The sequence below is a fragment of the Gallus gallus genome, chromosome 1 (genome assembly GCF_016699485.2).
Source record: "Gallus gallus isolate bGalGal1 chromosome 1, bGalGal1.mat.broiler.GRCg7b, whole genome shotgun sequence".
Classification (NCBI taxonomy): domain Eukaryota; kingdom Metazoa; phylum Chordata; class Aves; order Galliformes; family Phasianidae; genus Gallus; species Gallus gallus.
In genome coordinates, this window is record NC_052532.1 from 87,706,825 (window position 1) to 87,732,944 (window position 26,120).

General features: G+C 41.4%; 2 protein-coding genes across 17 annotated transcripts in view; one reads left to right on the forward strand and one right to left on the reverse strand.

Annotated features, from left to right (window-relative positions):
* Nucleotides 1–25,102, forward strand: part of HHLA2 (HERV-H LTR-associating 2) — a 35,319-nt gene extending 10,217 nt beyond the window's left edge. For 7 of the 15 annotated variants that reach the window (XM_015297471.4, XM_015297466.4, XM_015297498.4 and 4 more), the window contains one exon: nt 16,306–25,102. In XM_015297471.4, coding sequence (XP_015152957.2) covers nt 16,306–16,446 — 141 coding nt within the window. In that variant the 3' untranslated portion in view covers nt 16,447–25,102. Of the gene's footprint in view, nt 1–1,166; nt 2,539–16,305 lie in introns of those variants that run through there. The other 8 variants (XM_040666280.2, XM_015297489.4, XM_025144239.3 and 5 more) reach the window with 3 other exon arrangements.
* The window catches only part of MYH15 (myosin, heavy chain 15), a 46,583-nt gene continuing 22,451 nt past the window's right edge, over nt 1,989–26,120 (reverse strand). For both annotated transcript variants that reach the window (XM_015295778.4, NM_204766.2), the window contains 24 exon segments: nt 24,833–24,920; nt 24,490–24,607; nt 24,134–24,257; nt 23,332–23,468; nt 22,710–22,965; nt 22,038–22,280; nt 21,268–21,444; nt 20,620–20,765; nt 19,920–20,010; nt 18,426–18,815; nt 17,013–17,139; nt 15,856–15,974; nt 15,188–15,384; nt 14,215–14,564; nt 13,348–13,472; nt 10,978–11,093; nt 9,014–9,206; nt 8,146–8,349; nt 7,141–7,266; nt 5,651–5,821; nt 5,007–5,111; nt 3,940–4,035; nt 3,299–3,436; nt 1,989–2,129 (listed from right to left, as the gene is read on the reverse strand). In XM_015295778.4, the coding sequence (XP_015151264.1) occupies nt 2,112–2,129; nt 3,299–3,436; nt 3,940–4,035; nt 5,007–5,111; nt 5,651–5,821; nt 7,141–7,266; nt 8,146–8,349; nt 9,014–9,206; nt 10,978–11,093; nt 13,348–13,472; nt 14,215–14,564; nt 15,188–15,384; nt 15,856–15,974; nt 17,013–17,139; nt 18,426–18,815; nt 19,920–20,010; nt 20,620–20,765; nt 21,268–21,444; nt 22,038–22,280; nt 22,710–22,965; nt 23,332–23,468; nt 24,134–24,257; nt 24,490–24,607; nt 24,833–24,920 (3,855 nt within the window). In that variant the 3' untranslated portion in view covers nt 1,989–2,111.

Below are 26,120 nucleotides of genomic sequence, written 5' to 3' on the forward strand. Positions count from 1 at the left end.
TGTGAAAAGATGAGAAGGTAGATTATCTTTCACAAATACTTTCTGATAACTTTAGCAGAGTCTGTTGTGATAGGACGAGGGGAAATGGTTTCAAGCTAAAAGAGGGGAGATTTTGATTGAATATAAGGAACGGTTTTCTTGTTTGTTTTTTATTATAAGGTGGGTGAGGCAGTGGAACAGGTTGCTCAGAGGGGTGATGGCATGCCCTGGCCTTGGAGACATTCAAGACCAGGCTGGGTGGGGCTCTGAGAAATCTGATCTAGCTGTTAGGTGTTCATTGCTCCCCTGTTTGTTGCACAGGGGTTGAACTAGGTCACCTGTAAGCATCCTTTCCAACTCAAACAATTCTGTGATTCTACGATGCCTTTTATTTTCATGCTTCTGTTAGAATACTGTAAAACACAGCCAGGCTATGTTTCCTTCCTTTTGTAGTCAGTTTAAAAAAAAAAAAAAAGCCAGAACAGCTTTAGCCCTTATTTCCTATGGTAAATCTTGTCCTGTGTGATAACATGGCCCTATCTGTGGAAAGATGCATCTTTGAACTCTGGGCATTATGAATTTGTCACAGCCTCAAACTTGGTTTTACAACGGAAACTGAGAGTTGATAAGAGCACACCAGAACTCCAACTCTAAAATCACAGAATCATAGAATGAGGTGGAAGAGACTTCCAAGAGCATCCAGTTCCAAGCCCCACCCCTATAATTAGGGACATCCTTCACAAGACAACAGTCTAGTTGTTAGTTGCTAGTTTCCAACATCTAGCCCAAGACCATCACCTTCCAGCCCAGAGCCGTTTCCTCTCATCCTGTTGCTACGTGCCCTTACAAAATGATTGAACGTCTGTCATTTTTTTCATTTTGCTCTCATGTAGAGATTTTTTTTGGATGCTAGCCAGTTTTAATAATGTTGATATGCTTTAGAAATGATAATGTACTTTTGAATTGGAGCTGTTTCATTTGAAAGGTTTAAGCGGTACTCAATTATCTTGGGACTTGTTGAGACAATTTAGAGGTTAACACAGCACTGACGACATTGATTGAGTAGAGGGAAAAAACAGGAATGCTTCTGCATTGTCGTGTAGATGTTTGTTTTGCTCAGCCTAGTCTTAAAATGAAAAATACTGACTTACCTCTATCACAAGAATGTCTTGTTCTGTTCCCAATAGAGGGAACAGAACAGTTTTTGTTTTAACCAGGAACAGAGGAGGAGTGATATGAGTGCCTGGCCATACTAAAAGAAACCCTTTTACTGCAAACAGAGGTTCCTATGATTGTTGCTGAAAATAAGCTTGGAGAACACAGGAGTTCCTTCCTACTGAGCTGTACTAACTACCTGAGCATCAAGAACAAGCAAGTAAACTGACAGAAAAAATATCATATGCAAGTCAGCTGACATTTGTACATGAAATTTGGGTGTATTGAAAGGACAATGGAAAGGTTTCACAGAACATCAAGTTTTGAGGGTTGGTGTTTTTTGAGTTTATTTTTTTTTAAACTGTAAGGGGAAGAGAGTACTTACTGTTTTGCACTTTACTGAATATTTTAGTACCAATTTTAAAGTGGAAGAGATCTAAAAGAACATTATTTATGAGCCATAGGCTGTCTTTATGTGACAAGTCTCCACAGCATTTCTGATGCCTGACCTGCAGCTGAAGAACAAAAGCCCTTTGGCCATTGTAGGAGAAGCTTCTAAACTGACTGTTTGTCTGAAGTTTAGCTTCTGCTATCCTAAAAAAAACTGGTACAGCCTCTGAACAGCAGCCAAGGCAGCTAAAAGCTGGGCTATTGTGGCTTTAAGGGCTATCCCCTGAGACTGGGAAACACGACTGGATTTTCCCTTTGGTCTGATTTCACAAGAGATCTGCCAACTACGGTTCATTCCTCCATAATGAAGCGGGCTATTGGCAGTATGTAATCCTTTATTGATCCCTGGGGCCCAACAAAATGAAAATATATAAAAAAATGAATGCCATACAGTATACACTGTGTTTTGGTTTGCACTTGATATTTATTTTTGTAAGTGCTCGTTTTAGTTTTGTTTTAATACATCTGCTTTTGGTTATACCTGATTGTATGAATCATCATCTTATATCTGGGAGCCAGGACCGCACTTACTCCTCTTCATGAACCTGAAATGCAATTGAGAAAGTAGATAGCTGTTGAAAAACAAAGCATTGCAGGGGTTTAGGGTAAGTTCACAAGTAAATGACAAAAACTTCTATTCACTAATGCTTGTACTTCTTTGCATTACCAGCTTATATAGCTGAAATACACTAGCATTAAATGCACATACTGTATTGAATCTAGCCAAACTTCTCTGTCTTACTTCAGCTGAGAATATAGGCTTGTCCTAATGCTAGTGTATGCATCCTTTGAGAGCAGATGATTTCTGTACTGACATGTTGCAGTACAATGTTGTTTGCACTGAATCACACATACTTCCTAGAGTTTCCAGGAATAGGGGTAGCAGTATGAGGAAACTATTTTTAATGCTCATCTAATAATACTAATAAATAAAGTCTTTATTTTCTCCCTAAAGGATGTGTGTAAATGTGTAAAAGACCAGATGTTCATCTAGTATTAATGTAGCCCTGCTGTAGACAGTGAATCTACAATAATTTATTTCAGCTAAAGATGACTTTATTAGTCCAGTATAAAAACAGAAATTGGAGTATTTCCTTTCCACAGAATTGTGGATACAGAAGAACGAAGGAAGTGATAGGACGGAATAGGATAAAAACACCTAAATAATACAGAAAGATTTATTTTCTCTTACTTGACGTAGGAGCTTAACCTCCATTACATTTATATGATGTTAAGTAGGGGAGTTGATGCTACCTTTGCAAATGAAGCGAACAAAAGCAGTGACCCTGCTCCTCTTCTGTCATTCCTACAAGTAGCAACATCACCCTTCCTTTCCCTGGTTGCTATCAGGCAGGTACAGGCAGGCAGAGATTTGATTTCATAGCACCTTTCAGTTTCAATCTTATGCTACCAGTTTGCTCAGGTGCAAAATACAACAATTGTATTTCTCATTACTAATCACACCACATGACTAACAACTAGTATTTTCATCCAGCTCTTCAAATCAATGCAGGTTTTTTTGAAAGAGCAGTGTTAGAATATCTGGCACTTTGTTAATGCAGTAATCCCCTGGCTCCACTGTATACATAGATATCTACAGCATTACAGGGAGGGAGAGACAGAGCTTTTTAATATCACATATGCAAAACGGTTGGGAAACTTCTGCCCACTATGTATCGACCAGTCACATTTGCCCCATGGAGTAAAACCATACCTTTTTCATGCCAATATCCCTTGACTTGCTCCTCAGCTTGTTAACTTGAGATTCAGCTATTTCTGCCCTTTCTTCAGCATCGTCCAGATCATGTTGCTGTTTTCTGTACTTCGAAAGGTACAGATTGGCTTGTGCTTCCTAGTGAGAGAAAACAGCAGAGCTGATTTCCTCCAGTCCCTAAGAAACAAAGCTTTCCATTTCAAGTGTAACAAAAGAGCTCAGCCTGGCTAAGTAACAGCCCTAGGGGACCCACTTGACTCTTGAAGGGCCGAGAGTTGGTGGTTTTTTTGGTTTTTTGGTTTTGGATTTTGTTGTTGTTGTTGTCGTTAGGGGTTTTTTTCTCCACAAAGAAAGGATTTGATGTTTCCAGCTGCACTCTTCATTTTAAGTGAACTGGAAGGCTCTCAACATACCTCCTGAGGGAGTACCAGGAAAAAAAGTCTTTCCCGTTTCTCCCTTCCCTTTGCATCCTGCAAATTACTCTCCAATCCTGGGATAAAATGGAATAATTTCTTTTAAAGTAATCAGTGCAAATGCTATATATTTTACATATAAATACATTTATAAGTCCAGCCTTCATATAAACACAAATAGTAACTGGCTAACACAACTAGGAAAAAAAAGCCTAAATAGTCACTTACGGCTTCCTCTGCTTGGTGTTTGTAGCTCTTCACTTTTAGTTGTAGCTTATCTATCAGATCCTGCATTCGGGCCAGATTTTTCTTATCTTCTTCTGACTGTACCAAAACACCAGTAATTGGGTTAATAGTGTAAAGAGGCCAAAAGCATCTCTCACAGTGCAGTCATTACAGGTGGCACGTATATTATTTTGTAAACGTGTCATTTGAAGTATGAGCAAGTCATATTGTGGTCAACCTGCGCATAGGTTCTGTAGGCTGATTGAAGATGTGTGAAATCTTGGAGGTTGGGGACTAAAAGAGAGTAGCCTCTGTATTTATATATTTATATCATATATACCTATACATGCACAGAGAATTCCTTGCTTGGGGGTGAGAAGCACTTGTTATAGAGTGTGTCATTACTGAGTGAAACAGGCCTATGTAATTATATGTAATTTGATTGTTGTTAAATCTGTTTTGAAGGCATTTCTGGTAAAATGAGTCAAGTTTAAGCTTTTACAGGCCATCAACAGGCAGACCAGTTAATTCTATCTGCCTGTGCCTTCTTAGCAATCTTCAGCCTCTGCATACAGAAGTCGGAGTAGAACAGCATGAATGATATTAAAAAACAGACTAAACAGATGGATAAGGTTATCTTAAGAATACTATCAAAAGCAAGGGAAGCAGAGCTCTGTACTGAAGTTCTTTTTTTTCAAAAGGCAAGCAGCATGAGCAGCTGTTAGTAAAGCTGTGGTAAGTGTCAGAGCTCTGGGACTGGGCAGCCCTATGCCCTGTGATGCATCAGAATCCTCTCTTCTGCAACATCAGCACAGCTGAGAGACAGCTGGGCTTTCTTCCCTTGCAATGTAAATCATCATCTAAACCTGCTCCATTTTAAAACCATGCTAAAACCATCCAAATCCCAGCAATAGCATCCTTCCTAACATGAGTTACAATGAGTTACAAAGATGATCGTAGCCCTACAGAGATATTCTTCCCATCCATAAAGCTTCTTGCAATCAGAAAGCTCTAGATAATGCACTCCTTTATTCTTCACTAGGCCCAATGGCCTTGCAGTCCACGGTCACCTGATAAGTCAGCTCCTTTATGCGCCTCTCAAACTTGCGGGCTCCCTTTTGGGCATCTGAATTGCGGCGGAGTTCATTCTCAAGTTCATTCTCCAGCTCACGAACCTGCAAAAAAGAAAAACCTCTTGCTGTTATGTTACGTGTATAAAGCAGCAGATAATATAGTTCGCAGTTCAAGAATTGCTCTTCTTCTCAGCATCTTAATAGAGTTGAATTTCAAAAATGGATTATTCTACTTCTCGTTCTACTTTTTCTTAAGCGTATTTAAGCTGAACCAGCAGTCAAAGGTCCCACTCAGAACCAGATGCTCTATTTTCATTTTGGCAAGAGAAAAAAATGTTTAAGTGAAGCAAGCAGAGGCCTTTCCCAGTTTTAGATGTTGTGCCATTCCTTTTTAAAGTTTGACATTATTTTTTTAATCAAGAAGTTGGCCAACTGCTGTGCTACAACAGTTCATAGTTACTGGATGATGAAAGGGAAATGTGTGTCCAAGAACCGTTCATATGTGTTCCGTGAAACAGAGGAAAGCATTCACAGCATCTGTTGTCGGCCTCTCTGAACTTACTAGGCAGCCCTAGGCCATCTACCCAGTCCCAGTTCTGTAAGACAGGGGATAGCGAACTGTAGTTTGATTGCAAACTTACCCTGGATTCCAGTTTCTGGATCTGTTTCTTGCCACCTTTCAGGGCTATTTGTTCTGCTTCATCCAGTCGTTTCTGCAGATCTTTAATGGTTTGTTCCATGTTCTTCTTCATTCTCTCCAAGTGAGCACTAGTATCTTGCTCCTTTTTAAGCTCCTCAGCCATCATTGCTGCCTGAAAAACAACCAAACTTTACAGCACCTCTATTATGCCATTGAATTGTGCCTCAGTAAAAACTTGATGGAAGATCTGTCTTGAGTCATCCACTACTTGGATCATTCACTATACCCAGAGCTCCAAAGAATATTTTGTGACTGCATGTATCTCCCGGGCAGAGAGAATACGTTTTTTCCCCCCCTCTATTCTAATGCTGTGATTTAAGGTGGGCTTTGTTGTCCTTGTTTGTTTGCTTTACTTGTTATTTGTTTGGATTTGGAAACCTTGCGGTGTGTGTAAATGTCCTCATTTACAACACCCGTAATCTGTACAACTCACTACAGACATTTCAAGTAGAGCTTATTAAAAAATCTAGTATTGGAGTTAGGGGGTCTTGGTAGGTAGTAGATGAAAACAACTGGAAGGCACATTTCCCTGAACAGCCATCCATGAGAGCTTTCTGAGCAGCTGTAACAGCACAGCAGTTTCTGTAGCGTGCTGCAAAGAGAAAGCTCAGTTTCAGCATCTTATGTCATCGTCCCTGGCCGTTCTGCAAGGCTGGTAACGAGTACGCCTATTAGCTCTTTCCTGATTTGACATGTTTCCCTGCTACCAACAGCCATTTACAGATTTTGTATCCATCACTGAGCAGCCATTGGAAGCCAGCAATTGCTGCAGTCCAAGCTGGAGTTGAATCAAGGACAATCAGTGTCTTCTTTCTGGCAGGCAGTAATAGCACTGCCTCCTGAGAAGCGAAGACTGCGGTACAAGAATAGCTTCATTCATGCACTCCATGATGTGATATGTCAGCCCAACTCCGCATTTCTCCAGGTCCGTGGGAAATTAAAGTATACTCTAATGATGGAAGGACATCCAAATGATGTCCTCCTCCTGATAGGAAGAATGCACTCTGTCTTCTTGGATCTTTGTCCTTGTGTTTTCCTAATAGACACTTAGTTACAGGGTACCTCATTTTGGACTCGGTAATTTTCTTTCTCGTATCAGACTCAATGTAGACCAGTCAGCCAGTTAGTGCTAGATCAGTCTGAACTGGTTTAGCCTACAGAAGTATACAATTTACCCAACTGAAAGGTGATGTGACTTGAGACCTTGAGGATCAGTGGAATCTGCATTCTTGAAAAAATAAAGTAGATCAAGCAGAATTCTTTCCTCTCTTTTTACCTCCAGCCTGTTTAATGTTGTAGTTTCATCAGCTGCCTCCAGATTACTGTGGAACACTTGGGATATATCAGGTTTGTAACATACTTAAGAAATGTTGTGCTGTCCTTGGACACTGTGGAGCTGAAATAATATGAGCAAGGAACCAGACTACTTACATCTGTGATCGCTTTTTTGGCTTTTTCCTCTGCGTTCCGGCACTCCTGGATTGATTCCTCCACTTCATTCTGCATCTGGGATATGTCACCCTCCAGTTTCTTCTTCTGATTGATCAGGCTTGTGTTCTTTCATTACATTTTCCAACAAAGGAGAAGTGGAAAAGGAGGAAAAGTGATTATTGGAGACCTAACTTCTTTAAATACCATAGCACACCATTAATTATTTTGGCAGTATTTGGGGAGACCCAGCAGTGTGTTAAGGGCTTTTACTACCTATCTAGCTTCAGGCCTAGGAAGAGTACCCACATAGCTGTAAACATTCAGATTTTGATTCAGATAAAATAAGCTAGACAATGAAATAGAAGAATGGATAAGGCAGTTCAACTCAGAAAGCCAATGATCCATTACTTGTTAGTTAATGAGTGCTTAGAACAAAAGCCCCATGTCATCAAAGTAGAAAAACTCATTCTCCCTTCTGAGTATTCAATATTTGGTGAAGAGAAGCTTGGATTTTGCAGCAAAAATGCTGCTGAGTCAAGAGGTGTCCCTACATGATTCTTTAAAGTCCAAAGGCCTCTCTTAATGAAGCCATGTGGTGTAGCTGAGCACATTTTGCTGCACTGCACAGCAGGCCTACACCCAGACACTGCAGTTTGATTTGCTGAGTACCAGCAGCAAAAACACCATGTCTGCTTCTCCATTCCAGCCGCTTCCAAGTGAAAGCTGGAAGCTGTGGTTTTATAGCACTTAGAGAAGGAAAGAACTACAACTTGCTCTTGTAATCACCCATCCATATTTTCTGGGAACTGCTTAAAGCAGTTGGCTGAGCCATCAGTTCCAGCTACCCTAGCAGGTAGGAGGGAGTACATCTGCAGAGCAGCTTATTTCCTCTCCTTCATTTTCTAACCAGAAGGCATACAGGGAGCATCTTGTCTTTTGATGCCCATGGATGAACAGCGTCAGTGTTTAACAGGTGAAGCACAGTTTAACCCAGAAAAAGCCAACCTGAGTATGCAGCAGGTTCACACGTTCGGTGGCTTCCAGTAGCTCATGCTCAGCCAGCTTCCTCGCCCGTTCAGTCTGGTCCAGCAAAGCCCTCAGCTCATCCAGCTCTGACTGGAGAAGGTTGTTCCTCCTGTCAGAGACTGCCAGCTGCTCCTTCAAGTCTTCATTCAGGTGTCCCAAGTCATCCAGCTGCACCTGGAGCTCCTAGAACAAAGCAACCAGGTTTTTACCAGGCCAACTCAATTTTGAGCCCCTGTGCTTATCTAAGGACCCATGGATTGCAGAGATTCCCTGGGCCACCTCCAAAGGTTCAGCGTTTCTTTTCTGGAGAAAAGCTTCCTCTAGATTGTTATCTCAAGAGCTTTTATGGTACGTGGTGGAAGGGGGGAAAAAACCTGAGCTGAGGTCTGTCAGAGCTGGCACTTCTGCCTGAGGCAGAACTGGCAGCATGGGCACAGGAGGGACAAGAGGCAGGTAATGATTTAAGAGATCTCTTAGCACAGGTTTTTAAAACAAAAAAATACCAACACTGAAGTGGGTGACAAAGCTGAACATACACGCACACTCCCTGTACTCCAGTCAACTGATTTATTCTCCAATTTTAAAGGATTTGCAGGCTCTCAAGGAAATCACAACTTTTCAGTGCCTCACGCTGTAGCTCTCTGCCCCTGTGGGAAGCTGTAGCCAGCAGTGTTTCATGCCTGGATCTCACCCACATTGTCTGCAAGTCTCGGAAGAAATCTACTGCTCAGTATTCTCTCATATCAGATGTGATCATAAGGGCTTTACTGCATGTCCTTGAGAGTAGCTTCTCTCTTGATCACCATCACCATTACTGTTTTGGTATGAAACCCAGCCCTCAGAGTACCTTGATTTGTGTCTGCAGGCCACGTGCTGACTTGGTTGCTTCTGCAGCATGCCTGTTAGCATGGCTGAGCTGGATTTCCATCTCGTTGAGGTCTCCTTCCATCTTCTTCTTCAGCCGGATGGCCTCATTTCTGCTCCGGGCTTCAGAATCAAGGGTGGACTGCAGAGAATCTATGGTGCGTTGTTGGTTCCTCCTGATTTTTGGATAAAGTAGATGGGAAATTAAGGGTGAAGGGAGTTGTTTTACTCATCGGAAAGGGACGTAGATCTACGTGAAACCGTATTTCACTTTCAAGAGGTGTCTCATCTAGAAGCAGCACTACATTTCTGAGTGACACACATAGCATGGGTTTCTAGCACCTTGTTGCTGTGTTTCACACTCTCAGCCAACTCCTGATCTGTAAGCACCTATAGCTTCCTTCTCCCGTGTTTTCTTTGGCAGTCTTTCAGCAGGGAGCTTCCTCAAGTATCTTATGAGCACAAGCAGGTACAGGCCTGAACCTCGCAAGAAGCACTTCATGCTTAACTGTCACTTGCCATATTTACTGAATTATCTACTGGGATGCTTTACATGAAGGCATTAAGAAAGGAGATTAATCAAACTGACGGTTGGTAGCTACATTCAAGCTAATCACTCTAGGGGCTCTTTATATAATAATTGGCACTTGCAAGTTACAATTTAGTGCACCTAAAAGTAGATGTTGGAACATATATTTTGTATGCTGAATTATCATGGGACTAGATTGGGAATAGAAATCTGTGTTATGGACGTATAAAGTTAGAAGAGATTAAGCCCACTGTAATTAACAGGCTGGTCCCCCTGTTAAAGGCAGCTTACTGTCAATTTAAGAGATGGCAAAACAAATAGAGACAGGTGCATAATTTTCCTCTAACAGTCAGAACAGAGAGGCTTAAAATCCGCAGTTCTACGCTCTGAGTTCCAAGGTGAAGGTTTTGCTCTCCTGCAGCCAGAAAGTAACTCAATGCACAGAGTATGACTCACACAGTAAAAAAATTTCATCTCACCCTTGGCCGGGCTTTGCTGTTTGCATATCATTTCTGGGAACTCATTAAGGCAACAAGAAAAACCTTGACAGTCTTATTGCTTGGGCAAGACAGAGAACTGTGCCCCAGATTCCCAAGGATAGCACTGCCTGCCTGCTGGGCAGCCCAGCAGCAAAACACGCAGTGTGGCTGAGTCAGGAACACCGAATGGAATGGCTTGTCCTGTGGTCTCTGTAATCAGTCTAACTCTTCAGACTAGGGTTTGTGCTAGAGGAAAGAGGGGAAAAGATTTCATCCTTCTGTCATCTGATTATTTTTCCTTTTTCCTGCTGCTCACCCCCTTTTTACCTGCAGGTTCCTCTCCTTTTATATCCACGCTTTCCGTACCTCATCAAATCTCACCGCTTACCCAAATTGTGCATGCCTAACTGCAAGCTCCTTGTGTCCTCCTGCAAACAGTGTAGCTATGACTGCACAAATGAACCAGATGCAGAATTAAATGTTGCCTTCAGGTAGCATCAATCTGAGCACCACTGCAACAGTTCTGCTGATTCCCACTCCCAGGTGGTTCCCCTTGGGAGGGGCTCATTCTAGGAGACTGCAAGGAGGCAGCAAACTGTCTTTTGCATGTCTGCTTGTTTCCTACTGTAAACATACAGGCTTAGCAGCTCATGACTGTGCCAGCTGGTTTTCCTGTAGCTGCTTTGGGATGTGTCTGGCGGGTTTACATGTACACTGGAGAGACTGGACTGACAGGAATATCTGAACTAAGAAAAGATCTGGTGGTAGAACTACCCTCTGGCAGAGGGCAATAACCAGAGCTGCCTTAGTTACTGGTACTGCCAGCATCTGCTTTTGCTGGCATAACTAGCTGTGGTTTGTTTGGCTGGCTTAGGTCTTGAGAATATTCCTGATCCTTTTATTAGCAGAAGAAACGTAAATAAAAGCTCTGCACAGTACCTTATATTTTCCATTTCTTCATCCTTTTCTGCCAGCTTCCTTTCAAAATCAGCTTTAAGCTGAGAAAGCTCAAGCTGAAAACGAAGGGTCTTGCTTTCTTCATGCTCCAAAGCTCCCTGAAAGAGAAAGCACCATGAGCTTGCAGTTGCTTTTTCTTTCTTTTCAAATCACAAGCTGATGCAGAAAGATGTTCCCTTCATGCTTTTCTCACTGTTCCCAGTAGCAACGTTCCTCCACTGTCCCTATCTCTAAGCAAGTGACATGAGCTGCTTACTTGGCAAAGAAATGCGTTTATTCACCTTTGATGCAACCTGGCAGCTGGAAAATGGAGCAGAAAGCCCCTCATAGTACAAATTCTCAAGCAGTCTATGGCTCACCAAAGTACCAGGTACTTTAGGCCTTACCTACATGGTTTTGATACCAACATATGCATTCCCCCGCACTGCAGTGCAGACACCCTCAGGAAGTGCATGGGCTTCTAAGGGAGAGGGAGAAGCTGAAGCCAGATTATTGCTGGGAGCTTGAAGGGGTCCACATACAGCTCATCAAGATCTCTCCAAAGCAGGGAGTGTTGAAAACCTCCCACATACGCAATCTCATTATGGCATATGACTTTAAGGAAAGACATAGCAGGCATCAGCTCTGTATGACAAACTACAAAACTATTCTGCCCCTTATTTCCAGTTAACATGAAGGAAACATCACAAAACAGAGGAGGTTTGTCCTTGTTCTGATGTTCTCTCTCACTCGCGGAGGTCAAGAACTGTGCTGGCGGCAGCCAGTAGTTAAACACCAGTTCTTTGACTCTCAGGTCGTGCACAAACCAAGTTCAGGGCCACTCTAACTCACTGCTGCTCTCATCACATGGAGAAGGAAAGTGGAACTGAACACCACATAGTTCGAAAGTGCTCTCTGAAGGGTAAAATTGCACTGGCTTTTCTATGTTTCCCTGAAGAGATGGTAGAAACAGAATGGGGTTCCCGAAAGCAAAGCTGTTCAAAATCCTTGCTTATCTCTGGCCACTGTGCAGCAGCTACAGGCCACTTTTCATGCCACTTCATGCCAAGCAGCCACCCCGTGTTACTGGGAACAGCACACAGAAGCACCAGTGATGATGGCCAGAAACCCAAACCACAAGGGAGGGAGAAAGTCTGTACTGAGACATTTCTATCACAATTAAGATACATCATCGCTTTACTTTGGTTAGCTGCCAACTTCAGAGATTCAGGAAACTATTTCACACAGTTTGTGAAAGTAAAGCGTGCCCCTTGGATCCCTCAAGGGACATTGTTTCCTGAGGAAGAAGCTTGGTGACAAAGCATTTAATCACCCTTCACATCTCAGAGCTGGGGGAGACAGACATGCCACTTCCTCTGCTCTGATTGTGGGACCTGTTTGTTTGGCTGTGAAATCCCTGCAAGCTGTAAAGCATCCTGTAACAGACAAAAGAAGTTGCACAGCATGTAAGGCATTAACGGATCCCTGTTGCTGCATGATGCTCACTTCAGCAGATGCTATGAAGAGAACAATTCAAACGAAACACAGCCCTCCCCTACAATCCCTTGCTGTGTTGCTTCTAGCCAGCAACACCTACACCCCCTTCCTAGCTCTGCAATGCACCAAGCTCCCAGAAAAACCCTGGAAATAATCAGAATCTCCAGTCAGTCTGTTCTGCATTGTTGGTTTGTTTCTGTAAAACGTGATGGGCCATCCCTCTTGGATGTATGCATACCCGTCACTATAAAAAGAAAAACAGTGATGTTAAGTGTCTTCACCAAACTCCTATGGGAGTAAAAGATTTTCTGGATGGCCTGTTTTTGTCTTGTTTCCAAGCTTGGGACCACTTTATTTTTTTAAAGCGAAGTGCAGCATCGAAAGCAATATTTTAAGCCTTGTAGGATTTAATGTCATCTGGAGGTTTGTTTTCTTATGCTCTGTGATAGAAAATGGTGAATTTGTTGATGGAAGCTAGACACTAGAAATATCTGTTAAAATACTGTAAAACCACAATTCCCAAATGTCGTGAAAGACTGGAATGCTCTATGCTGGCTTTTAAGAAGTTGAGCAGAGCACTTTTGTGCTTCCTGAAAGGAAAAAGAAGAAAAAAGGGAAAAAAAAAGGAAACAATAACAACCCCTACAAGACACCTCCTTTGAAGCAGCCTCTGTTTGGTGATCTCAGAGCTGAGATCTCTCTTGAGTCTCTCTTGAAACCAGTCTCTCATGAAACCCATGGCTGGCTAGCAAGCTCAGGGGAGCTGGTTGCAGGGCAGTTCCACTTGCTACTAGCACATTTGCAGCGTAGCTGAGAGGATCAAAAAATTCATGAGAAAGAAATAATTTCTCAACCCTTTGAGTTCTCTCTCCTTACCTCTGCTTCTTCCAGAGCTAGCTGAACCTCTGACTTTTCTTGTTCTACCTGCTTCTTGACTTTTTCTATCTCATGGAGGTTCTTGTTTCCTTCACTGATCTGATTGGTCAGATCAGAAATTTCCTCTGAAACAAACAAATAATAAAAAAAGGTCAGAGGGATTTAGTGTCAATTTGAGTATTCCAAACATAAAGCAATTCACAGAATGAGAATACAGGATCCATGCCTCAGACTGCCGCCTCAAGTGCTCATTTGTATGCAAGACAGTTTGTGTACATCTTACTTGTACAGGAACTGTTTTTACCTGATGAACTTGAGGGCACAGACTTTCTCATAAATACTTTTTGAAGCAGTTTAGTTTTTATCTGTGATCTGCAGGCTAGCAACACCGTGCCCTACTCTGTGAGTGATGTAGGCCTCATCTGTTGCATTTTTGCCCCCTTTCTTGTTCCTTCTCTGAGGCTGACACCCCTGCAAGGGGTGAGCTCGCTTCCCCTGCCCCTGGCAGAGAGGAGGAAAAGGCAGTGGTTATGATTAGAAATTTGCTTTCAATGATGTGAATTGCTCCACTGGTGTAACAAGCAAGGATTGCACTGCTAGTAAAAGGCTACATTGACACTTAAGGGTCTTCCTTCTCCCTTACAACAAGAATTCTTGCTTCAAACAAAACTGTAGGCAACATAGATTACACAGATCTAGTCAGTACTCTGGCAAAACCATTTTCAATGCTTAAAACTTTCATTTCCAGCATCAGCGTCTCCAGGCACACCTGAAAGCTCTTCTAAGGATGAGAGAAAAGCCTTTCCCCACAGCTGTTCCCAGTGCTGTGTCTCTGGCACCAGCCACGGAGTCCTGAACGAAGCCTACCTTGGAGGTTCTTGTTTTCCCGTTTCAGAGTCTCCAGATGGTCCAGTGTCTCTTCATAGGCATTCTTCAGCTTGAAGAGCTCGGTGCTGAGGCTGCGGGCCTCCTTCTGGGAAGCTTCCAGCTCAGCCTGTGACTCTTCATACTTCTGCTTCCAGTCATTGATGATCTTGTCAAAGCCACGCTGCTTCTTGTCCAGGGAGGCAGCCGCTGAGTTGGCCTTTTCCAGATCAATCATCATATCTTCCAGCTCGTTCTGCAGCCTGTGCTTTGTCTTTTCCAGAGAAGAGCACTTGGCGTTGGCAGCTTCAATTGCTTCCTCAGCTTCTTGCAGGCGGGCAGCAAGCTTTTTTCTGCCAGATGGGAAGAGACAGCAAAATGACTGAGGGCAACGACTGCTGTCTATCCAGAAAAGCTGATACCAAAGCAGTATCTCAATAATTTGGTTTCCAAAGGGAAAATGGGGGAGGGAAGGTAAGGAAAAATAAATAAAAATCAAGCCTCTAGAGAGAAGGGACTATCACAGACAAAAAATAGCTTAAATTGTGAATGCTAGAAGTGGGAGATAATTTTATGCATGTGTGTGAATGTTTGAAACTGAACTTTTGACTTCTCAAGAAGGAGCCTGCCATGATTTTTAACTGTGACCGCTATGGGCTGGTTGTGAATTTTGATAAAACCTAGTCAAATGAAAGTGCCATGTACTGAAATGTCCATTTAAGAGACATAGCTTCTGATTAGGAGGCTGATCATGCCTTGACCTTTTGGTCATAGGCTATTTAGATGGGGAAAGCCAGGCTTGGTAGTCTCAGCAAGAAGAAGAGGTCCTGGAAAGAAAGGATCCAAATCACAGTGAAAATCCTACATGGAGAATACGTACTGGAGGCGAGGGAAGATCCTGCCGACTGGAGATGCTCAGAGACATGCTACAGTCCTCTTAGCTGAGTGCCAAATGAAGCCCATGTAAGCCACTTACTTGGCATCTTCCAGTTCCTCAGTCCTCTGAATGGCATCAGTTTCATACTTTGTTCTCCATTGTGCCACTTCTGCATTTCCCTTGGAGAGAGCCCGCTGCAGCTCTGCCTTGGCTTCTTGCTCCTCCTCGTACTGTTCTCGCAAGAGATCACAGTCATGCCTGGCTGCTTGCAGGGCATGAGCCAGAGCATTTTTGGACTGTAGGGATAGAAAGGTCACAACATTGCAGGGTTACCTGCAGCATAACTCAAACAAGCATGCCCTAGAAATTCAAACAGAGGGTAAAGTCTTTGTTTCTTTTTGCTTCTGGCCTTATTAGTCCTTGACAAGTCAGGCAAAAAGTCATCCCAGCAGGTAACATGCTGGGCAAACTACCAAAACTGAAGATATTCTCATACCTTTAGAGAAACATCTCAATTTATAAGATGCAAGATCTGAGATTTTGCATATACTATTAGGTCAGTTTTATTTAGCAATTATGAACACCACTTATTTTTCAAAACCATTCTCCTTTGACTTGCTGCTGTCAGGGCAGAAATTTATATCCGTTCAGTTAGCAGGTAGTGTTCTCATTCCTATATCTCATTTCAGTTTTTATCCAGGATACAAATGAACATGAGCAGTTCTTCCTATTCCATTTCAATGAATGGGACACAGTCAAAGCATTACCTTGGTTTCCTCTTCTAGCTGTCTCCTAAGTTCTTCAATCTGCTGTGTAAATGATGTTTTTCCTCGGGACAGCTGACTTATCAGCGACTCTTTCTCTTCAAGCTGTCTTACAAATTCACCTGTCACAGGATTTAAGAAGAGGAAGTGACACACTTGCAGCCAGAGCCAAAAATCAAAGTCCAACTTAAACAATTCTACTGAGGGAAAGAACAAAAATGATTAGGGCTGACTTTTTGTGAAGCATCTTCCAAACTTGTAGCCATCAAAAAACTTAACCAGGATAATTTTCTTTTTTTTTCTTTTTCTTTTTTTCTCCTGGTTACTCATATTTGTACTGTCATTACTTTGATTCATGAACTTCAGTCAATTTCATGAGTCAGGCTAGATTGATGCTTACTTTTACACAAAATTGTAACTGGTTTTGTTTTCTTCACTACTTTGTCTTTACAGATTTCTTTTCAGAGGGCTCCAAAGTACTCTAATAACCTCACAACTGCCAGCATACAAAGCAGAGGGATACATAAGGAAAACTTATCACAGGGCATCACTACAGGGCAGAAACTGCAGTACTTCAAGAGTACAGAGAACTAACATGAAAATAGACAGGAAATGAAATGCCTTTAAAAAATGCACAGGAAGTTAATCTAGCAGAACAGTGGCATCTGATGGGGATACAGAGTTAAGAGTTCTGTGGCAAAAAGAAATGTGGGATGCACTTTTTTGGTTGGATGTGAGCATCCTCTGGAGTGCAATGCCTGAGGCCACACTGAGGAAGGTGTATTCACACAGACAACGGAAGTATGCCAACTCCCTCATCTTCCCTCTAGCTCTGCAATATATGTGTTGTTGTTTGCGAAAGTAGTACTTAGCTGCCAGCACATCCACTTCAGCTCATGAGGCAGTAGCACAACATGCTGGTGGATATGATTATAGACCAGTTTTAAAAGACAGTTCAAGGCACGGTCTTTCTACCCACTGTTACAAGAATACTGAAGACAGGAAAATTGGAAGATGCAAAGCTACAATTCTATTCAGCAAACCCAATCCAGCCACATTCAGTACTAATACCACCGCACACCACTTCTCTTTGACGTAGACACTTGACATTCTGCTTACCAGTAACTTATTTGGACTGAACACTAATATGCTACACATACCATTCTCACTCTGGAGTTTTGTCTTTTGAGTAGTGAGGTCATTCATGAGGCGAGTCATTTCATCCAGTTTAGTTTTTGTCTCATTAAGATGATCTTCATAAGTGCGACAAAGTTTTTCTGCATTTGCCTAAATAGGAATCAGAAGAGACATACAAAGCTGCAGCCTCCAAGTAGCCATTTGGAAGCTGTGCCCCTTTCAAATAAACAGCAGATAACAAAGACACAAATATCTCTTCCACCACCAGCATGTAGTGAATGTTGATGAGAGGGTAAGGCCTGATCTTCATAAGCTTTACAGCAAGAACTGTCATAGCATGTTCGATTGGCATCCTGGTTTAAAGAGCAATTTGACCTAGCAAATACTACTTTTCTGTTTTCCACCAAATAAGACAACAATGAAATGCGCCTTACAGGAACACTGAGTGCCTGGAACATGAATAAAGAATTTGAGATTTGGCTCAGTTTTAAAAGTAATCAAGAAGAAATAATCCCGCTCATCAGGGCTGTGTGTGTGTGCACATATTGTCACTGTTTTGAAGACAAGGACACTGGAACTGTGGGAAGAAAAGCTGCCATGTCACTTTGGAGGACAGCAGTAAAATGGGGAATAGAAACCCTGTGTCTGTGGTCCCAGGCAGGGGTCTCCCCATCAGAACACCTTTCTCATTTGCTGTGTTCTGAAGTGAAGCACCAGAGACAAAATCTCTGCAAGACCTTTGGAACCAATCATATGCCTATGAAGTTCAGACAAAAGCTGCATCACAGTTGTTAGATGGGAAAATCATCTCCAGTGAAAACTGCTTTACTGATTCTGCTGTAATTGCTATTTACCAAAAATTGAGTTTGATGTCAGCCTTCTTGTACTCAGAATAGTGAAATCCTGTCTTCAGTTTCACAGAGCAGACTCTTTAGAGTGCTCTGAAAGCTGCCAAGACTGTCTACTGAGAAAGCAAAATGCATAATTCAGCCATAGGAAGTGAAAATGAACAGAATGGTCATGCGAGTCATGTGGTCATGTTTTACATTCCTTGCTAATGTGAGTCAAAACTGTGAGCCAGGATCACCATCTGAGCTGTACAGCCTTGAATGGCATCACTGCAGTCATCATCAGCCTAGGTGAGCACTATTTAAGCGGCATGGTTCTGTGCTCTGAGACATGTGAATAACCAGTATGTCTGGGACTGAGGATGTACTACATCTGAGATAGGCCATTTCAATGGCTATTCTGTCTCCAAGTGAGAAGGGCTATACCACCAGCTGGGGAAAGGGTGATACTGCACACACAAGCACCACCAGATTGCAAGATACAACTTTCTGAAACATGCCAGCCCTACCAGCTCTACTGGGAAGCCTTCGGACAAGCCTTGGCTACACATGATCATTGGGGAGTTTGGGAAGTCTCAAGGCCCTTACTTTTCCCTTAACCGTTTGCTCCATGTTGGATGTCAGATCATCCACTTCCATTTTCAGCTCGCTTTTCTCCTTTTCCAGTTTCTGCTTGACGCGCTGCAGGTTGTCCAGCTGCTCCCCCATCTCAGCCACGCTGTCCGCATGCTTCTTCCTCAGAGCAGCAGCTGTGGCTTCATAGTGCAGCGTGGCCTCCTCGAGGTCACGCCGCAGCTTCAGGAACTCAGCTTCACGTTTCTTGTTCATCTCCAGCTGGGCAGCAGTGGCACCCCCAGCCTCTTCAAGCCGCTCACTTAATTCCTCCAGCTCTCGGGCCAAATCTGATCTCTGCTTTTCCACCTTGGCTCGAGCAGCTCTTTCTGCTTCCAGCTCCTCTTCCAGCTCTTCTATACGAGCCTATCAAAGAGAAAGGAGAACCTTGGGGTCACCTCCAGATGATTCCCACCAGAAAACCTTGAAGCATGTTACAAACAGTGAAATTCTCTGCCAACCCAACACTTCACAACAGAGGAGGAAATGCAGCAGTTAGAGGATTTGCCCATCTGTGTCAATAAATCAGATACTGAGCCAGAGGACAAGACATCTTTCTCATAGTAAATAGCTCTCTGAGTTCTACAATTTTCCCCACAAGCTTTAGTTCAAGACACCCAGGTAAAGTACGTTGACCTTGTATACTGTCATGTACTTCACATATAGATCACGTATGGGAGATAAGTTATTTCCTAGTAGGAGTAACAACTGATTGCCATTGAGGGGAATTGTAAGGGTTCTCTGCCTCCAGTCTAAGAGCTATGTGACAGAAGTAACTTCTCTCTAGGAGTTTTAAGACCGAAAACTTTAAATAAAGCAGTGTCTAGAATTTAGTTAGTAACCACTATTCACTGGGAGGTTTTTTGTTTGTTTGTTTGTTTTGTTTTTTGTTTTTTAATGAAACAGTTGTTTTGATGAACATATGCTTCACATTCAAGTTATCCAAATGTTCTTTATTTATAGAAGAATCAGAGTTGATATTTTGTTTGGACTGTGCTGGCTGACTTTGGCCTTTCGATTTCGGTTGAAAATTTATGTGCATTTGAGCTCTTACCCTAAATTTCAAATCCATTCCTATTAATTGCTGAACTCCTCCCTGGAAACCACAGCCATCCTCAGCTGCAAGGTTCCAAGCTTAAAAGAAAACAATGAAGCCTTTCTGCCTTTCCTGAAACTACTAGCATTCTGCAGTCATACGTCCCGTGGAATAAGTTCCTTGAGGGAAAAGGGATCGAAGTTGCACTACTTTGGGTCTCAAAGCTGAGTGGCAACTAGCTGTGAAAGTCTCTGCAAAGCCCTTCAGTGAGGCAGATAATCACATGGTGGCTTGGATTGAGGGAACCTAAAAGACTATCCAGTTCCAACCTCTCTGTAATGGACAGGAAGACCTTCTACTACAAAATGTTGCCCAAAGACATATCCAGCCTTGGGAGGCTCGTCCTAAGAGAAATGAGAAAGAAGCAAGCTAACCTGTAGTTCCTTTATCTTCTTCTGCAGCTGCATTACAATAGCTTGTTCATCTTCTATCTTGGAATTCAATTGGCTCATTTCAAACTCTTTCCTGCCAAGGAAAGGAAAATCCCACTGTGACAGTTTTCTCCACAGTTCAAAGCTAGGCTCATGCAATTTTTAAAGTGTTGTTCAACAAAACTCCTAATGGATCTAAAAATGAAAACAATCCTTATGTATCACCATATGCAGAAAAATGCATAACTATCTTAGCAGTCGTTTCCAAGTCAAGACTTCAAATATTTGTGCAATTACATTTTTTGTTCTTTATGCCATACAGAGTAATGTTATTTTCATACTCAAAGGAAAAATATGCTTAATTGAGTTAGGTCTTTCAACAATTCTCTTATAGTTAGGAGGAATGACTTAGAAGATTCCTTTCTCCTCTAAGTAATAAAAACAAACTACATAAAAAAAAAAAAAATATATATATATATATATATGTGTATATATATATATATATATATATTTCTGATAAGTCTAATCAGTTCTAATGTTTCAGGTATACTGCAAACAAGTAACAGTGATTTTCCCCTCCATCACTCTCTCATCTGCGATGGAATTTCCTTTAAGCCACCATCAGGCCACAATGACACACCTGAATACATCAGGCAGTAGTAACTGTGCTGCTTTACTTAGTATAACAGAAAATATTTCTTACTTTTTCAGCTTTTCTTCCATTTGCAACTTATCATTCTCCAAGTCCATGACACTCTCTTGGGTCAGCTTCAAATCTCCTTCCAGTTTGCGTTTTGCTCTTTCTAGATCCATCCTCACTTTCTTCTCTTGCTCAAGCGAGCCCTCAAGCTTTAGGTACAAAGTCACTCATTAAATATATTCAACACAGGTTGTTTACAACAGTCAGTTGCATACTAAATCCATCTTCATGCTGAGCTCTAGCAAGTGTTGAAGAAGTACATAAGCATAGGCATACGATCTTGTTTCTTGTTTTCTGGCAGCCAATGGACATATGTGCTAAAGAAATATAAGGATTAGTCCATGCTTTATGTTTGAGTAAGCACTGCAGTTCTCTTTGTAGCAAAGTTCTGTTTGCAAGTCAAGTTACACTGCAAATGCAAACTTAGTAGATTTTCTCTTTTTCATTACATTTCTTTCGGAGGCTTGAGCATGCAGATAAGATTCACGTTGTTGCTGTCATTTTACTTTTTACAGACAATTCAACAAGAGCTACATTTATAAATACGTGATTGATTCTGAGAGGACAAAGCTTTGTGACATTTCAGGCTCATGAAAACTGTTAGTGTTGGACAAACAAGCATGCAGAAAAATGAAGGCCAAGCCAGCTTACATCATCCACTTGCTGTTCCAGTTTCACTTTAGCTTTGCTCAGTGTGTTGACCTTGTCTTCCTCTGCTTGAAGGTCATCTAGAACTTGCTGATGAGCTTCCTGCAAGGACTTCTTCTCCTTAGTAAGTTTGCTGATGTTCTCATCAAGAGTCGCCATTTCTTCTGTCAGATTTTTCACCTATGTGAAGGATGAAGATGCATTTGTAAGATTCTGAAGAAAGGGATTATCATAATCTGCTTCAAATGAATATTAGTGAATTTGTATGGAGGAAGACATTGAAAAGAAAGGGATGTCTTTCCCTTCACCCATTTGTGGCAATTTGTGTCAAACTGCCAGCAAAGGAGCCAGTATGTGCCAGTTCTTGTTGTGGACTTTTCTATATCAAAGGCATTGATTTTTTTTTTTTTCCACCCCCCAGTGTTACTCTTTCTGTGGTAGATTACAGCTCTTGATTCTCCCTGGAAAAAAAAAATAGGAGATCCTCAGAAAAAGAGCTGGAAGAACTCAAGGTTACAGCAGAAAATTGTTTACTTAAGAATGCCAAAACTAGACATAATTCTTTAGAAGAGTTGCAGCAAAACTCATTTCAGAAAAAGAGAAACTCAGACTAACAGATTTTCTCTCATAAGTTCAAATGACTCTGTGTGTACTGATCCTTCAATGTGGCCTATGTAATAGAGTATAAAGCTGTCAAGACAACCAGTAGATCTTGTCATAAAGATAATCCTTGCCTGACCTCTTTTGAACATATGGCGAAGTTCAACAGGTACCTTATTTTCAGTAGCATGCTTCTCTTTCTCTACTTTTGCAAGTGTTATTTCAAGATCATCAATATCTTTCTTGAGCTCAGAGCATTCATCTTCCAATTTTCTCTTTTTGGATGTCAGCTCAGAATTCATCTCTTCCTCATCCTCAACTCGCTCTGTCAGCTCTTTGACTTTGGCCTCCAGCTGAATCTTGGATTTAATCAACAAGTCGCATCGCTCCTCAGCATCTGCCAGAGTGTCTTGCTCCTGTGGTGGCAAAAGGAAGAGGTCAAGTAGTCATCGTCTCATCCCTCACCTATGTAAAGTGGTCACAGGACTTGACCCAGTCAAGGCTAGGGAAAATTATCTACTCCTGACTTCAGAAAACAAGACCAATAATTAATTAACAGAGCAGGACAATAGAGTGGTGAGAAGGACTAGTCATGCATGCCTCTCTAATTATGCTTTTGTATATAACTGACACAGAAATTGCTTTGGACAGAACTCTGATAAGACTTGCATTGTTAGTCCACCTAGTTTTATGTTAGAGCATGAGAATTTCTATCTGTTCTACTTTTTGGCAAGACTCTGACAAGACCAACAACTTATTTTAGTTGAACTGAAATAACATCATGGCCTGTAAGCCTTTGATCTTGAAAGTACATCTAATGAATACATAAGTATGTGTCTACTCACAGCTTGGAGCTGCAATAGCAAATCATTTTTTTCCTGAACTAAAGAGACTTGTTTCTCTTCAAGTTCCTTTCTCCTTGCTTCAGATTTTTCCAGGGCCTCCTTCAATTTCAAGAACTCTTCCTTCATATTGGCCATCTCTTTTTCAGTTTCTGCAGACTTCAGAAGAGGTTTGATCTTAAAGAAAAGCTTCATCCAGGGCCAATTCTTCACAGCCATAAAGGCACGGATATTCCACTGAATTACAAGAAGGGCATCCCTGTTTAAGGAAGAAAGCAAAATCTCCTAATGCTTAGCATGAATTGAGAAAATGAGATACTTTTTTGTTTCCATTCTCAGTCAGTTTTACAGCTCTGCTCCCTGGTTATGTTGGGAACTTGTTCTCAATTCCAACATTACAGAAAACATTTCCTGCATGCTCTTGATTTTCAGGGACATGAAAAATTTCCAAATCCCATTTTCAGGTAACCAAGAAACACTTGCTATTAGTTTTATCAGACATGTATGTTAAACCTTTAATTTAGGATTAGCTACAGCCTTAGTGACAGTAATAATGGCTCTACTCAACATATAATTAAATGCTAATGACTATTATCTGCTAAGATTGAAGGGAGTGACTTCATACCTGCGCTCCACTATCTTCTGGAACTCGATCCTCATCAGTCTGCCACGTGCCCTTGCCTGGATCATTGTTAGGATCTTTGCAAGTCTCTCATCCCTCATTTCTTCTAGGTGGCCCAACAGACCAGCCTTGAAGAACACCTGGTACACGCACAGATGCCATTTGATGATAATGATTAATTTTCTTCCAAAGTACACCAACAGTTAGCTGTACAGACTTTGTTGTAATTGTTCAGAAAAATGGTAATTTTATTGGCACATTTATTAAGCAAAAGAAATAAGATGATACTTGCATTAATAAGAAATAAGGTACTTTCATCAGGGACTGCACTGTTCTAGTTTCTTTAAAACTAGGTCTCATCTTCCCAGTTTTGAATAAGCCAAACTGTTTTACTGACATGCTCTATGGTGCATTTCAGCTGTGACAGAGTTCAGTACAGGTCAGCTAAACCACAACTGCCCACTGTAAGGTCCCTGCTAATGGGATCATGTCACACAGCTTCATTAAAAAAGCTGCTGCTGATCTTATGGTCCAAACAAGCTAGTATTTTACTAGGGAGTACGGAGCATCAGCTGCTCTTGTGTTTGTACTGTTGCTGCAATACAAGCTTTGTGGGAGCTTAAGCTAGAAAAATAATATTTCTCTAGCACAGTTTAAAATTAATTTCTGTTTTCTGCTATGCTGCTAGTTCCTGTATTAGTAACCCATTAACTGACATGACCAGGGGTTGCATAGTGTCCTATTCTGCAAATTAGATTCACTGCCTTTCTCTTTACACATTCATTAACGATATTTTTCTGGTTACCTTAGTATGCCCGAAACGATATTGGTTATGGTCAATATCTAAAGATGCCAGTAGTTTTTCGGCAGCTTTTCTGCTATCCACAAACTTGTCCTCTGGGATTGCACCTGGGTTCAGAATGCGGTACCTGTTAACAACAGAGGAGCAACGAATAAAACTAGCATAATGGCCTGGACTAATTTCCTACTTTGCATCTACAAAGTCACAGGCAAGAACAGAGTTCTGCCTTCCATTTTTCAGGCAAGCAGAATGGAAAATAAACTGGAGTGGAATAAAACATCTCCAATAAAAATGAGAAGGCATGCTTTTCTTATTTTGTCTGCTGGGACAAAACGGGAGACAACACAGCTCTGCATTACCTTTGTTTAAAGTCAGCATAAAGCACTCTGTTTGGGAAACCCTTACGGCAAATGCGGATGCCTTCCAGGACACCATTACAGCGGAGCTGATGCAAGACAAGGAAAGCATCCATTTCACCTACAGGGAAGAAACAAAGCTAAACTCTTCCATAGGGCTTAATCTTCATTTCACCAAGGAAACTAAAAAACGTGAGGTGTCATCTCACAAATGGGCAACATTGTGGGATAAGGTGAACAACATACTTAGACAGTATTCAAAATCATTCTTGGGAGCTTGCAAGTAAATACTGGAATTACATTGTTCAAATATACTAAGGTTTTAAGACAGCTGTGTTTTCCATACCTGGTGTTTTTGATTCGTTGGGAATAATGCATCGTACAAAGTGAGGGGCTGTAGATCTTAGGTTAGTCATTAGTTTATTTAAATTTTCCTGGAACAGACATACAAAATACACAGTGAGCTTTAATGGTTTTGTTGAATTCTCATCACTTATTTCTTTTGTTTCTTGGCTAAGCTTATTAAAGTCATTTCTCTAAGTAGTCCTCAACAAGATTATAAGCTTAAAAAGTCATAAAAAATAAATGATTTCAAATAAATCAAAACATAAATTAACTTTATTGTAGGAATCAACATTTGTTTTAGGAGAATCTTAAGAAGATGTATCTTAAGAAGATGTGCTTTACTTACAGCCCCAAAATTGTCACAAACCATGTGTACAGCCAGCAAGATGCAATATCATCCCACAGAACATTCCTGTAAACTAGTGTTTTGCACTAACTACAGGACATATTCCTCAGGTATTGGTACATGAAAAAAAGAGGATCCTCAATAAGCTGTACTGCCTTTATGACTAACTTAATTAACACATCACTGATGTTAAACTCTGTTTTGTCATAAAATATTATGGTGGCCTTAAGCATCAGTACTCTCTCTTCACACTTAAGTGCCCAATGACAGTTTTCATCCCATCCTGCTTATGTAGTGACTTTGTACCATCTTCTATGAGTATCACATTTCTTTCACCTAATAAGACTGACTTGAACTGCATTTTTGCCTAGTCACTTCAAATTTCCCATCTGTTCCTCATAAAAATTAGGCTCTTGCCTTCCTGGACAAATATTTTTTCTTTATTAATCTTAAACTGCTGTCTCCCAGGCAGGCAAGTGATCCCCGAGCTCTGGGGGAAGTGCTTTTTCCAGCATAGGAAAAATAGAGAAGATTAGAGGTGATATATATTATCATCATCAGTGCAGTCTGTTAAAACTGAAGATTTCTCCTATGCTAGTCAGGATGACAAAGGAGACAAAGCGAACTGGGTACTTAGCAACTCCTTATGGACTATTAGACTATTAGTGGACTACTAGATTACCACCTGTGAACACATCTGTCAGCTATCTTTACAGTTCTTCACCTGGCAAGATACAGGTCTCAATTTCCTGTGATTTCATGTCATGGTAAGTAACTCCTAATGAGATGAAATTATGTGACCAGTGGGAGATACTTACCCACATTTGTTTTCCACCATTACTCTTATGGTGGGATCCCTTTAGAAGCAGTTAACAAAGTAGGAATAAGCAAATGACTTGTAATCAGTTCCAGGACCAAAGACATGCACAGAGCAACAAGCCAC